The sequence below is a fragment of the Aquarana catesbeiana genome, linkage group LG03, assembly GCF_042186555.1.
Source record: "Aquarana catesbeiana isolate 2022-GZ linkage group LG03, ASM4218655v1, whole genome shotgun sequence".
Taxonomy (NCBI): domain Eukaryota; kingdom Metazoa; phylum Chordata; class Amphibia; order Anura; family Ranidae; genus Aquarana; species Aquarana catesbeiana.
The window spans coordinates 168764578-168777258 of record NC_133326.1 but is presented as its reverse complement, the minus strand read 5'-3'; the positions used below and the strand labels follow the sequence as shown (position 1 = coordinate 168777258).

The 12681-nt window shown below is 41.3% G+C and overlaps 1 protein-coding gene across 2 annotated transcripts in view; it reads right to left on the bottom strand.

Moving 5' to 3' along the window:
- MCM10 (minichromosome maintenance 10 replication initiation factor) overlaps positions 1-12681 on the bottom strand; it is an 83687-nt gene that overhangs the window by 59651 nt on the left and 11355 nt on the right. For both annotated transcript variants that reach the window (XM_073619506.1, XM_073619507.1), the window contains 4 exons: positions 8938-9240; positions 6296-6421; positions 4452-4595; positions 4202-4364 (listed from right to left, as the gene is read on the bottom strand). In XM_073619506.1, coding sequence (XP_073475607.1) covers positions 4202-4364; positions 4452-4595; positions 6296-6421; positions 8938-9240 — 736 coding nt within the window. The remainder of the gene's footprint in view (positions 1-4201; positions 4365-4451; positions 4596-6295; positions 6422-8937; positions 9241-12681) is intronic.

Below are 12681 nucleotides of genomic sequence, written 5' to 3'. Positions count from 1 at the left end.
GATCGTTTAAAGTATAACTAAGGGAAAAGTTCCCCTTTATTTTGCATAACTGAACAGGATTTTATTGCCGTCTGTGTTCGTTAGGGAGATTCACCCTATTTGTCCTGTTTATGGTTAACAAGAGTGATAGAAAATCCCACACCACAAATGGATGGAGACACTAGTTCTTGTATCCCTGGTGACAACCATAACTCCCTGGAGGGATTCCATCTAACGTTCTGATTTGGCTATAAGACAGGAAGTGAAAGGAAAAATATCCCCAAAAAAAGTCACAGAAGGCGAGAAAAAAAAAAAAGAAAAAAGAAAAAAGTGAGGGCGCGAGGGAGGGGGGTGGATTTTATAACCTGCATTATTTTTTATTAATAAGGTGCTAAAATGTACATAGCACAGATAAGCACAAAGGGTGGCCATATACTGCTTCTTATTTAGAAGCTATGCCCCTCAATTCTAAACATTGGTTACAGGTAGTTTCTAAAAAGACAGGCAAAAAAAAAAAAAAGGAAGAAGGATGCCCTTGGTGGTTAGAGGTGCTTTTCTCATATACCCAGTGAAGTGAATAGCCGCAGATTATACACAGAGATGAAAAATCCTCCGACATAAGTTTTGCAGTCTTCTCTTGTCTACAACCCTTAAAAAAAAAGCACAATTGTGATGAAATCCTCCATCTGTGAGGAGTACAGAGGAGGGGGTGGAGAGCAGCAGTTACAGCTCTTATACACTGTGTGAGAGCCGATTGGAGGAAAGGGACCCCCCCCCCACCTCCACATAGGCAGAGCAATGAAGGAACATGCAAAACTGTATTCTAAATAGACAAGCTGTGCGCTCATCTCCTCCCCGACACAAATTTTAGCTCATGTGTTGGGAAAACTTCTCAGAAGTGACACATGCCAATAACTGAGGAAAGAAGCATCAGAGAGAAACACTTATGCCCTGTACACACGGTCGGACATTGATCGGACATTCCGACAACAAAATCCATGGATTTTTTCCGACGGATGCTGGCTCAAACTTGTCTTGCATACACACGGTCGGACAAAGTTGTCGGAAAATCCGATCGTTCTGAACGTGGTGACGTAAAACACGTATGTCGGGACTATAAATGGGTCAGTAGCCAATAGCTTTCCTCTCAATTTATTCTGAGCATGCGTGGCACTTTGTGCGTCGGATTTGTGTACACACGATCGGAATTTCCGACAACGGATTTTGTTGTCGGAAAATTTTATAGCCTGCTCTCAAACTTTGTGTGTCGGAAATTCCTGTGGAAAATGTGTGATGGAGCCTACACATGGTCGGAATTTCCAACAACTAGGTCCTATCACAGATTTTCCGTCGGAAAATCCTATCGTGTATACAGGGCGTTAGAGGTTTGGAGAGAGACAACACTACAGATATATGTGCTATGTTCACATTTCATGACAAAAGGTCAATAACTATTTTAACCGAAAGACATCTATGGATGTCCTCCCATGATCGTGCTTCCTGCAAGTCCCCTGCCATCGATGTGTCCTTTACTGTTCAGGGTAAAAAAGCCGGTCACAGCGGCCCTTTATCATGTGACGAGCTGTATCCAATCACAGTGTAAACAGGATTTGCAGGTTATTGGCATTCCTCTCCTTACACTGACAGCAAATCCACACAGGGGACATCTACACTGATAATCAGGACACTGGTCATCGGTGTCCCGATTATCAGTGTAGCCCCAACAGTGCCCACAATTGCTTTTAGGCTTGGTTCACATTGGTGCGATGCGGGAACCAATGCGATTCCAGTGTGGGTTCCCGCATCACACCTGAATTTAACCCACAGGCTGCATGAAAAAAAAAAAAAAAAAAAAAAACCCCCCACACACATTACAACATATGCCCAACAAGAACCAGCGACGTACTGGTACCCAAGACACGTGGCTGAATACATTTTGGTCTAAATGTATGACTACAATTGAGTTTATTGTATTTTAACAAAAAGTAGAAAACCTTTTTTTCTTCAAACATTTTCGGTCTTTTTTCGTTTTTATATAATCGCAAAGGATAAAAAATACCAGGAGGTGATTAAATACCACCAAAAGAAAGCTCCATTTGTGGGAAAAAAAAAAAAAAAAAAGGACGCACATCACGTTTGGGTACAGCATTGCATGACTGTGCAATTACCAGTTAACCATGTCAGCCCCGGAAGATTTTACCTCCTTCCTGACCAGAGCACTTTTTACAATTTGGCACTGCGTCGCTTTAACCTCCCTGGCGGTATGATTATTTCAGATTTTTGCATCTCAAATCGGTACAATTATTTTGCATAGAAATTTGTTTATATTGTAGGCCTGTAATTCTTAGCAATAACACACTTAAATCTGTCCACCAAGAGTCTAGTAGATATCCCGGGTATGATGAAGTTTGAAACATAAAATTATAATAAATAATTCTAAAAAATAATATAATAATAATAAAACTAAACTCCCCACGATTCACTATCGCTCAATTCTGCAAGTGTTCTAATTTACTATTGCTGTTTTCTAGCTGGTCTAAAACCACTTTTGACGTAAAGGGACACTTTTTGGTTGCTATGGACAATCTCCAGTTTCCAGGCAGAAAGAACAGTAAATATCATAAAACTGCATGCAGGGCACTGGACAAAGCACTGGGGACAAAGGGGATGTGAAATGATTTCACACAGTACTGTAATCTGTAAGATTACAGTGTACTGTATGTTTTATGAATTTTCACTTTTTTGAATTTGCCGCCAGCCTCCGCCCCCCGTGTGTCGCAACGCTCGCAGGGAACGGAGCCCGGCACAGAGAGGCTTCAGGAGAAGGACACAGCGGGGGGGACATCGCAGGATCCTGGGGACAAGGTAAGTATATCGTACAAGGATCCTGAGATGTAATGCCGAGTGTGGCTCGGGGTTACCGCTAATGGTGCTGAAATTTAACCCCGAGCCACACTCGGGAAATCCACCAGGGAGGCTACCTGACAATTGCGCGGTCATGCGACACTGTACCAAAAACAACATTTGCGTCCTTTTTTCCCCACAAATAGAGCTTTCTTTTGGTGGTATTGGATCACCTCTTTGGTTTTTATTATTGCGCTATAAAACAAAAAAAGGAGCGACAATTTAAGAAAAAACTATATTTTTTACTTTTTGCTATAATAAATATCCAATTTAAAAAAAAAAAAATTAAATTTTCTTTATCAGTTTAGGCCACTATGCATTCCTCTACATATTTTTGGTAAAAATAAATAAATTTGCAATAAGCGCATATTGATTGGTTTGCGCAAAAAAGTTATAGCGTCTACAAACTATGGGAAAGGTTTATGGCATTTTTAATACATTTTTTCTTTTTCACTAGTAATGGCGGTGATCTGCGATTTTTAGCAGGACTGCGACGGACAGATCGGACACTTTTGACACCATTGACATTTATACAGCGATCAGTGCTATAACTATGCACTGATTACTGTATAAATGTCACTGGCAGGGAAGGGGTTAACACTAGAGGGCGATCAAGGGGTTGAATGTGTGTTCCCTAGGGGTGTTCTAACTGTGGGGAATCGGACTGACTAGGGGAGGAGACATATCGTTCATACTAAGTAGGAACAACAATATGTCTCCTCTCCCCTGACAGAACAGGGATTTGTGCGTTTGCACAGACAAATCCCTCTGGCGGCTCATTTCAGCTAGGGTAATGGAAAACAAGGGTTATCCAGTGCTAAGAAGTTTACACACAAACACTATGCAGATGTCTGCTGGACTGCATATAAGTGCATAGGCATAAATACAAGCAGAAGAGAAGCGGGCTGTAATTTCACTAAATAAGGTTCGTATTGGTCACATGAAGGTTTGCCAATGGGTCTAGTTACCTGAACAGGGGCATGTAAGCAATTCATATATGCAGTGAACTATGGGGTTGATTTACTAAAACTGGAGAGTGCAAAATCTGGTGCAGCTGTGCATAGAAACCAATCAGCTTCCAGGTTTTACTGTCATAGCTTAATTGAACAAGCTGAATTTAGAAGCTGATTGGCTACCATACACAGATGTACCCGATTTTGTACTACCCAGTTTTAGTAAAGCAACCCTTATCTCATAAATACTCAAGTAGGAAGATAGTATACCATAGGGAGGGGTTGTATTTCTCCATTTTAAGGAGAATAAATTAGTGGTAGAGAAAAACCAGATCAAAACCATTATCCCAGATCCTGACTTATACCTGAGTCGTAGTCCGGAGAATTTTTCAACAGACACCTGTTGGCTGGAAGGGGGTCTGCTTGGGGCAGGCTGAGATGAGGCTACTGCTGCAGGGCTAGTTTTATCAACAGGTTTTCCAGCCTGAGATGAAATTGGAATTTTCTTCTGTGGTGGGCTATTGTTCTCTGCAGTACGAAAAAGAAAAAACGTATTAGCACAAATCTTAGAATTCAGGGACAAGCATGCAATGTAGAACTATGTGTTGTTCTTACCAGACATTGGAAGCTTTCTTTTAGCAGTATCCTGATTTTTCATACATGAGGTAGATGGACCAACAAGTTGAGCAGCAAAGGTACTGGACTCTTGCATAGGTTTAAAATTCCTTTCTTTTAAAGTACTGCATTGTGATTTTGGTGCTACAAGCAAATATTTTCATGAGAGCAAGAAACATTTCAGGTGAAAATTTGATAAAATAGCAGCATTTACAAGTATCAAAAATCAAAATCACAACTACTTGTTATACAGTACAAAAGGAGAATTGCTCCAGTGCCTCAGTCTCTCATTCCACACATTAGTGGCTTTGACTGAATTTAATGCTTCTGCATTCTGTAAACCCGTTGATGGCCTTACACTGAAATCTATTGGAGTTTAGACCATTCAAGCATGAAGGCAAGATGAAAGGACTGGGCAGGTTTTTAGGAAAGAATGGGGATGGGGCTTTAAATTAGTACATGTTATTTTTAAGGTTATTATTGCTGTGTTCCCATAAGAGATTTCTCCCAACTTCTTGCCAAAGTGACAATTAGATCACAAAGACACTAAGTGAAGAACATCTTCCAAATGGAACACAGACATTTTAAAACATGACAGGAGTTCTAACAATTTCACATTTCCAAAGCTTCTGGAAAAGTTTAACTAGAGATTCACTTTCAGCCTTAAAGAGGATGTAAACACTCATCCTCAGATGATACAGAGAGATGATAAAAATCTCCCTACCTACGTTTTACATGTATATCTGCTGTATTTCCCTTTCTACATTCTTTAGAAAGTGAGGATCATGTCACAAATATTTCTTCCTCATTCAGCAGTGGGAGGGGAGTCTGGGCCCACACTGTGTGAGAGCTGATTGGAGGAAAGGCACACCCCTCCCTCCACATAGGCAGAGGAAGAAGGAACTTGTAGAGCTGAAGCTTGAATAGAAAAGCTCTCTGCTTAACTCTAAGCTCCCACCCCAACACAAATTTCCAGCTGCTGTTATCTGGTGTTGGAGAGCTTTTCAGAAGTTATCATGCTGATAACAGAGGAACAGAGCAGCAGAAAGACACAGCACTCAGAGCTTTGGAGAGAGATAAGTAAACATTACATATATGCGCCCAGGTCAGATTTCATGAACGGGGTTTACATACAATCTAACTATGTTTTAGTGCATTAAACTTTAATGGGATTTTGTATCTGAAATCTCCATTTAGCAGGAATGTTTTCATATGATCCATGCTGCAGCTCAATTAACAGAAATACTGGTGTTCCAGTTTGCCAAAATGGAAACATCCATTTTGTTTCCGCAATATCACACCTTCTTGGGGAGAACTTTGCAAACAATAGGCTCAAGACCACATTGTTAAACCACCAGGATAAGGATCCCCATTTTTATAGTTATAATTTGAGTCTAACGACATTGAAAATTACAATCACTTGGCAAAAAAAAAAAAAGAAGAAGAGGATCCCTATGCTTATGCAAAGCTTTGAGAACTGTGCCTATTACCTTATAAATCACATTTTTTAAAAGCACAGACGACGCAATCTGGATGTGATAGTTCAGCTACAAACTCAGAATGTGTATTGGTGCATAAGTCTCACGTGTTTTTTAACTGGAATGTGCCCATTGCAGACGTGAACATCTAACAGATGTTTTTCTACAAAACTGGGCAGTGGTATACAAGATAGAAGACCAAAACCCAGCAATATGACAGTTGCGACTTCTCCCTTTTTTTGCCAAGCTATGTATTCCAGCATTTATACATTGTATGATACAATATTATAATTCATTAGATCTCATGTTCCATAAACCCGGATAATTACACAAAATCAATAAATCAAATGAAACTGCACAGATCACCTGTTATCCTCATGTTTTTGGCTGGCAATTTCAGAGGCAGTGCTGTGCATGGTGACTGAGCAATCCCAGTATGCTGAAGCTGTTCCTGTAGCCTTCTCATTTGCTCCTGCATCTTCTGTAGCTCCTCTTAACAGAAAATAGTATATCACTACCACCATTAGGGTTAGATGAACTGAACAGGTCTTTAGTGCCCTGACATCAGTCATTGCTCCAAACAATCTTCCATATTTATAAACATTCTATAGACTATGCTTGCTTTATAAAAAAAAAACAAAAAAAAAAACAAACACTATGGTCAGTCTCAGAAGCCAGTAAAGCATAACCACAGTCGCTGCACAGGCCAAGCTCTATAGACACACACACAGTGTGACTTGGCCCTGTCCCCACTTCCTCCTTACAGTATTTGATTGAAAGCAGCAGAAGCCAAATGGGGGTGGGGGGGTAGGAATGTACAGAAAGCTGTAAAGAGTTTACCTAAATGCAGGCAATGCATTTTAGGGTATTAAAGTGCAGCGAAACTGTAAGCAACTGTTATGGGGGGGGGGGGGGGGGGGGGGGGGACAGGTATCTACTCCCGCACTTCTGGTCTAATCGCCACTGTGATCCGAGTGAAAGCTCGGTCCACCCTCCTTCCCCCACAGCCTTCTGGGACACATCACAGGTCCCGGAAGACTGCGGGACCATTCACAGAGCACATTGCAGCTCGTACATGCGCAGTTGGAAGCCTGCTGTGAAGCCGAAAGGTTTCACTGCTGGTTTCCCTTTGTCAAGATGCTGGTGTCTGGACCCAAAGCAGACTGAAGAATCAGATTGGGTTTGGATAGAGCTGGATCCAGGGGCAGGTAAAGTGCAGCTACATTATTCAGTATCCTTAAAAGTTACATTCCACACGGTTTGAATGTCGACTGGGATGTGAACTGCTTTGTTAATAACTCCTAGTCCTGATAGATATATATCTATCTCTATCTATATATATATTTTATACATATTCTAAATTAAATGTATTTTAGAATATTTTTATTTTTCCTTTTTATAAATAATTACATTGACATTTGTGTTGTAATCTATTGCTTGCTTGAATTCTAGCGATATCTTGCTTTCCCAACAACATACATTTCTGTAAATTTATATGAATACATTTATATATTTTAGTTGCTCTTACTTTCCCTGTTTGGGGACACTCAGAATATCACATCCGGGTATGGAAGATTCTCTTCCTCTGAGTGTGGTTCCACTATTGAAGGCGATTACACTAATTGTCTTAGCCAGGCCTCAGTATGAATAGGAGGCTTGGCTAAGCCATCACTTTCGCTGGCTCTACGTTAGTCATTAAGTGATTCAGATTGAGGCTTGGTTACAGCGCCGCTGCATCCGTGTGTGAAAGCAAGGCTTGTCTGGCTTTGTTTTGCTATTTAATTGCGAGGACAGGAAGCGTTCCCCATTCCCCGGAAGATGTCCAATCGTGACAAAACCGGTCGGGGGAGGAGACGCTATCCTAGTCACCGCAACTTTTTTAAAGGAATTCACGCTGCAGTTTTTTTTTCAAACATTTGATGCACCTTCTGTTTAGTGCATGTATTTTAATAAACACCTTAAAAAGGTTTTACACTATTGGAATCCCCATTTTATTTCTTTTGGGTGTTGCTTGGCTGATATGAGGCTTTGATTTTGCAGTGGGAGGAATGGCTGGAGAGACGCGCACTGCCTGCACTACTTCCTTATTGATGCCTGGAGCTGATATATCCCAAAGTGTATTTGGCCTTCCATAAGAGAGGGTCCACACTGTGGGGTAAGAGTACATTCTGACTATATGTTGGTGACGTCACTTGGTGGAGGATATCGTTGGATTCCATTTGCAGTAGCACTTTATACAGCACCTGTGTTCTTATTTGATCTATTGGAACAGTAGATCATCTGCTGGACTTTGTTCAGCAGATGATGAACTTTGTTTTACAGAATTTGTAGCTGCCGATTTTTTATTTTTTGGGGGCAGATTGGAGTACCTCTTTAAGGGTGATCTATACGTTTACAAAGATCACACTTCTAGACTAGAAAACAATCAGTTTTTTTTTAGTTGAGCACGGTTTACAATAGGCTATTTACAGTAAGAAGAAAGGACTGCATATAGTCTAAGGCCAGCCATACATGGTGCAAATTTCTTTCCTGCAACCCTGGGTTGCAGGCAAGAAACAAGCACGATTCCCCCATAAGCACAGACAGTGCTGGCTGGGAATCCCTCCTGCTGAGCCATTGCTCCGAGCGGGGAAAGCCGTCCCCAGTATGAGAAGACAGTGATTATTGTTAGCGGCTATAGCAGCCACTAGCCATAATCCTAAGAGTATTCGACAGGCTAATTATACGCAAGCTGATCAATCCACCAACTTTGTACATTCAGCCTGCCCATTAGAGGTTCGAATTTCGACCAGTCGAGTGTATGCCCGGCCTCACTCACAATACCCTGCTAAATTAAAAAGCAAGACTAAAGGCATATTATATATTTATAATATTATATATAGTTATATATAATTACTACAATGCAGCTGCATGTGGTAGAATATATTCACATTTTGGTATGAAATGTACATGCAAGAAACACAATTCACCCTAAAACAATTCCACTTGTGGAAATAAGCAAAACGTACCTTCCAGTTCCTTTTTAGATTTTTCCTGAGTGGGTGAAGGGGATTGCGTATTGTTTGGAAGAGCAGGTTTATCATCTTCAAGATCTTCAATATCACCAAACAGTGTATTAAAATCTTCTTTCACCCGAGTTCCCTGCTCTTCAGCTGCGCTGTCACTTTCATGGTAAGACCCTTCTTCATCGCCATCAAATAATTCATTATATGCGTCAGGCTCATTTGAAGCATCAGAAAAGTGTGAATCACTGCTTTCAGCAGCTTCATTTTCCTCCAGCAAAGAAGTCAAAAGCTCCAAGTCAGTGTTATCTGGTGAGATGCACAGAGAACATTCATAGGATTGCTACTGAGACCATTATATCGTTTAAAACAATAGATAACATTTGATGAAAGTCAGTTTTGTCCCTAGGCAAAAATCTCTGATCAAATTACTTATACCAATGACATGAGAGTTATGACAAATTGAGAAGCATAACGTCACACATTTCCTACATCAAGCTGCCTACATTTCTGGATGTAAAAAGGTGCCTGTCAATCTGAAGGATTTTCAAACTATTTGCACATGTACAAGTATTGCCAAATCTGAATGTCCCAGATAGTAAATGTCCACGCTAAATTTCAACTTGGTATTTACAATGTGGAGGAGTCATTTACTACAACGTGCTCGATGTCACACATGCTCCCACAAGGCACAAATGTGAACAGGGAATTATTTCTCTTTATTTTTTACAATTTTAATTTGTTTATTTATAAATTATTTATAAGACCAATCTCTCCTATACAAAGAACTAAAGAAAAAGATATATCATCTGTTAAGGAATCAATTGACACTCTGAAATCTAAAGATAAACAAGTGTAGTACCCAATTAAAATGTCACACCACACATTGTCTGAATAGATGAGATAAGGATCATGTGAATTCTACTCAAATATAAGGCCGCATCCAAAACAAGACATTAAAACAATGTTATAAAAACACCTGTAGCTTTGCAGTGAGTTTTTTAACAGCGTTTTTTTTTTCCAATGGAACAAAAAAGGTTAAACGCTGGTAAGACACATGTTTGAGCGTTTATCGGCATTAATCAGCATTTTTTGACGTTAGAGCATTTTTACAGCTGAAAAACTCCTTTCAGAACACACTAGTTTTGTTTTTTTTTTTTAAAGCCAAAAAACGCTGATAACAGCCTATGTGTGCATGGATACATAGGATAACATGATGGGGAGTTTATTGACTATAGAAAAAAAAATAACATCTATAGCCAAAAACAGCTGCAGTAAAAACATCCAAAAACGTCCAGTGTGAATGAGGCCTCAAAAGAAAACCCAGTGTAGTCCTTCCAGAAACATGGGAGTAATAATAAAGTTGGCAATAGATTGCTGGAAGCTCAGGTGGTTGGAACTGGCTAAATTTTGATCCATTTATGGGCAGGCTGATACCAAAGTTGATCCATCGAACCAGCTATAGCCCCTAACAGTAATCACTGCACTGTCCTGGCAAGTACCACAGCCCCCACCCCTTCAGGAGAACAAAATAGCTCCACGGGAGGAATTTTCCTGTCAACAATATTGTTGGGATGCTTCCCGAACGTGGTTCGGCTTCTGCACTGTCAGCTGAAAGCGGCCATTGGTAAATGTACTCCTGAATCCTAAAAAGACATATACAGTATCTCATAAAAGTGGAGTACACCCCTCACATTTTTGTAAATATTTTATTATATTTTTGCATGTGACAACACTGAAGAAATGACACTTTGCTACAATGTAAAGTAGTGAGTGTACAGCTTGTATAACAGTGTAAATTTGCTGTCCCCTCAAAATAACTCAACACAGCCATTAATGTCTAAACTGCTGGCAACAAAAGTGAGTACACCCCCAAGTGAAAATGTCCAAATTGGGCCCAAAGTGTCAATATTTTGTGTGGCTACCATTATTTTCCAGCACTGCCTTAACCCTCTTGGGCATGGAGTTCACCAGAGCTTCACAGGTTGCCACTGGAGTCTTCTTCTATTTCTCCATGACAACATCACAGAGCTGGTGGATGTTAGAGACCTTGCGCTCCTCCACCTTCCGTTTGAGGATGCCCCACAGATGCTCAATAGGGTTTAGGTCTGGAGACATGCTTGGCCAGTTCATTACCTTTACCCTCAGCTTCTTTAGCAAGGCAGTGGTCATCATGTTGGAATACTCCCCTGTGGCCCAGTCTCCAAAGGGAGGGGCTCATGCTTGGCTTCAGTATGTCACAGTACACGTTGGCATTCATGGTTCCCTCAACCAGCTGGCAGCACTCATGCAGCCCCAGACCATGACACTCCCACCACCATGCTTGACTGTAGGCAAGACACACTTGTCTTTGTACTCCTCAACTGGTTGCAGCCACACACGCTTGACACCATCTGAACCAAATAAGTTTATCTTGGTCTCATTGGACCACAGGACATGGTTCCAGTAATCCATGTCCTTAGTCTGCTTGTCTTCAGCAAACTGTTTGCGGGCTTTCTTGCGCATCATCATTTAGAAGAGGCTTCCTTCTGAGACAACAGCCATGCAGAACAATTTGATGCGGTGTATGGTCTGAGCACTGACAGGCTGACCCCCCACCCCTTCAACCTCTGCAGCAATGCTGGCAGCACTCATATGTCCATTTCCCAAAGACAACCTCTGGATATGACACTGAGCACGTGCACTCAACTTCTTTGGTCGAGCATATTGAGGCCTGTTCTGAGTGGAACCTGTCCTGTTAAACCGCTGTATGGTCTTGGACACCGTGATGCAGCTCAGTTTCTGGGTCTTGGGAATCTTCTTATAGCCTAGGCCATTTTTATGTAAAGCAACAATTCTTTTTTTCAGATCCTCAGAGAGTTCTTTGCCATGAGGTGCCATGTTGAACAGTGACCAGTATGCGAGAGAGCTATTCCACCAAATTTAACACACCTGCTCCCCCCATTCAAACCTGAGACCTTGTAACACCGAGTCACATGACACCGGGGAGGGAAAAATGTACTCACTTTTGATGCCAGCGGTTTAGACTTTGATGGCTGTGTGTTGTTATTTTGAGGGGACAGCAAATTTGCACTGTTATACAAGCTGTACGTTCACTAATTTACATTGTAGCAAAGTGTCATTTCCTCAGTGTTGTCACATGAAAAGATATAATAAAATATTTACAAAAATGTGAGGGGTGTACTCACTTTTGTGAGATACTGTTGCTAGGGGTGAAACAACTAATCGATTATGAAAATAGTTGTCAACTATTTTCATAATCTAGGAGTCGGTTAGCCAATTAGTTGGCCTGCAAACAGAATGCATCATTTCTTTACATATCAGAAAATACAGTGCAACACACATACAGCTCAGTACACCGTCCGTACAGGTCAGTAAATCCCTGAGAACTGGAATGTGTGCTGCTGGGTGGGGCGGCTTTCTCGCTGGGTGGTTTCAGGGGATGCGTGCCAGTGTGCAGAGAGGAAAGGGAAAACTTTGTCTCTGCTGCAGGCAAGCAGCAGAGCTGGAGTTTTCTTTTGTTTGTTTTTGGATGTTGGAACTGGGTTGGCTGGCCAGGAGTTGCATGTCCGGGGCATCGTGCAGTGGGGGTTGCTCATGCCTGTGCCAGCTGTGGGTGAACTGGAGGGGGTCCAGGCACCGGGACGTGGCTTCTGGTCATCATGCGACCTTGTGTCTGGGATTTGTCGATCCCTGATGTAACGTGTATCGCAATCTATGTTTTCATGCATACGCGTGCATTTTCATTTG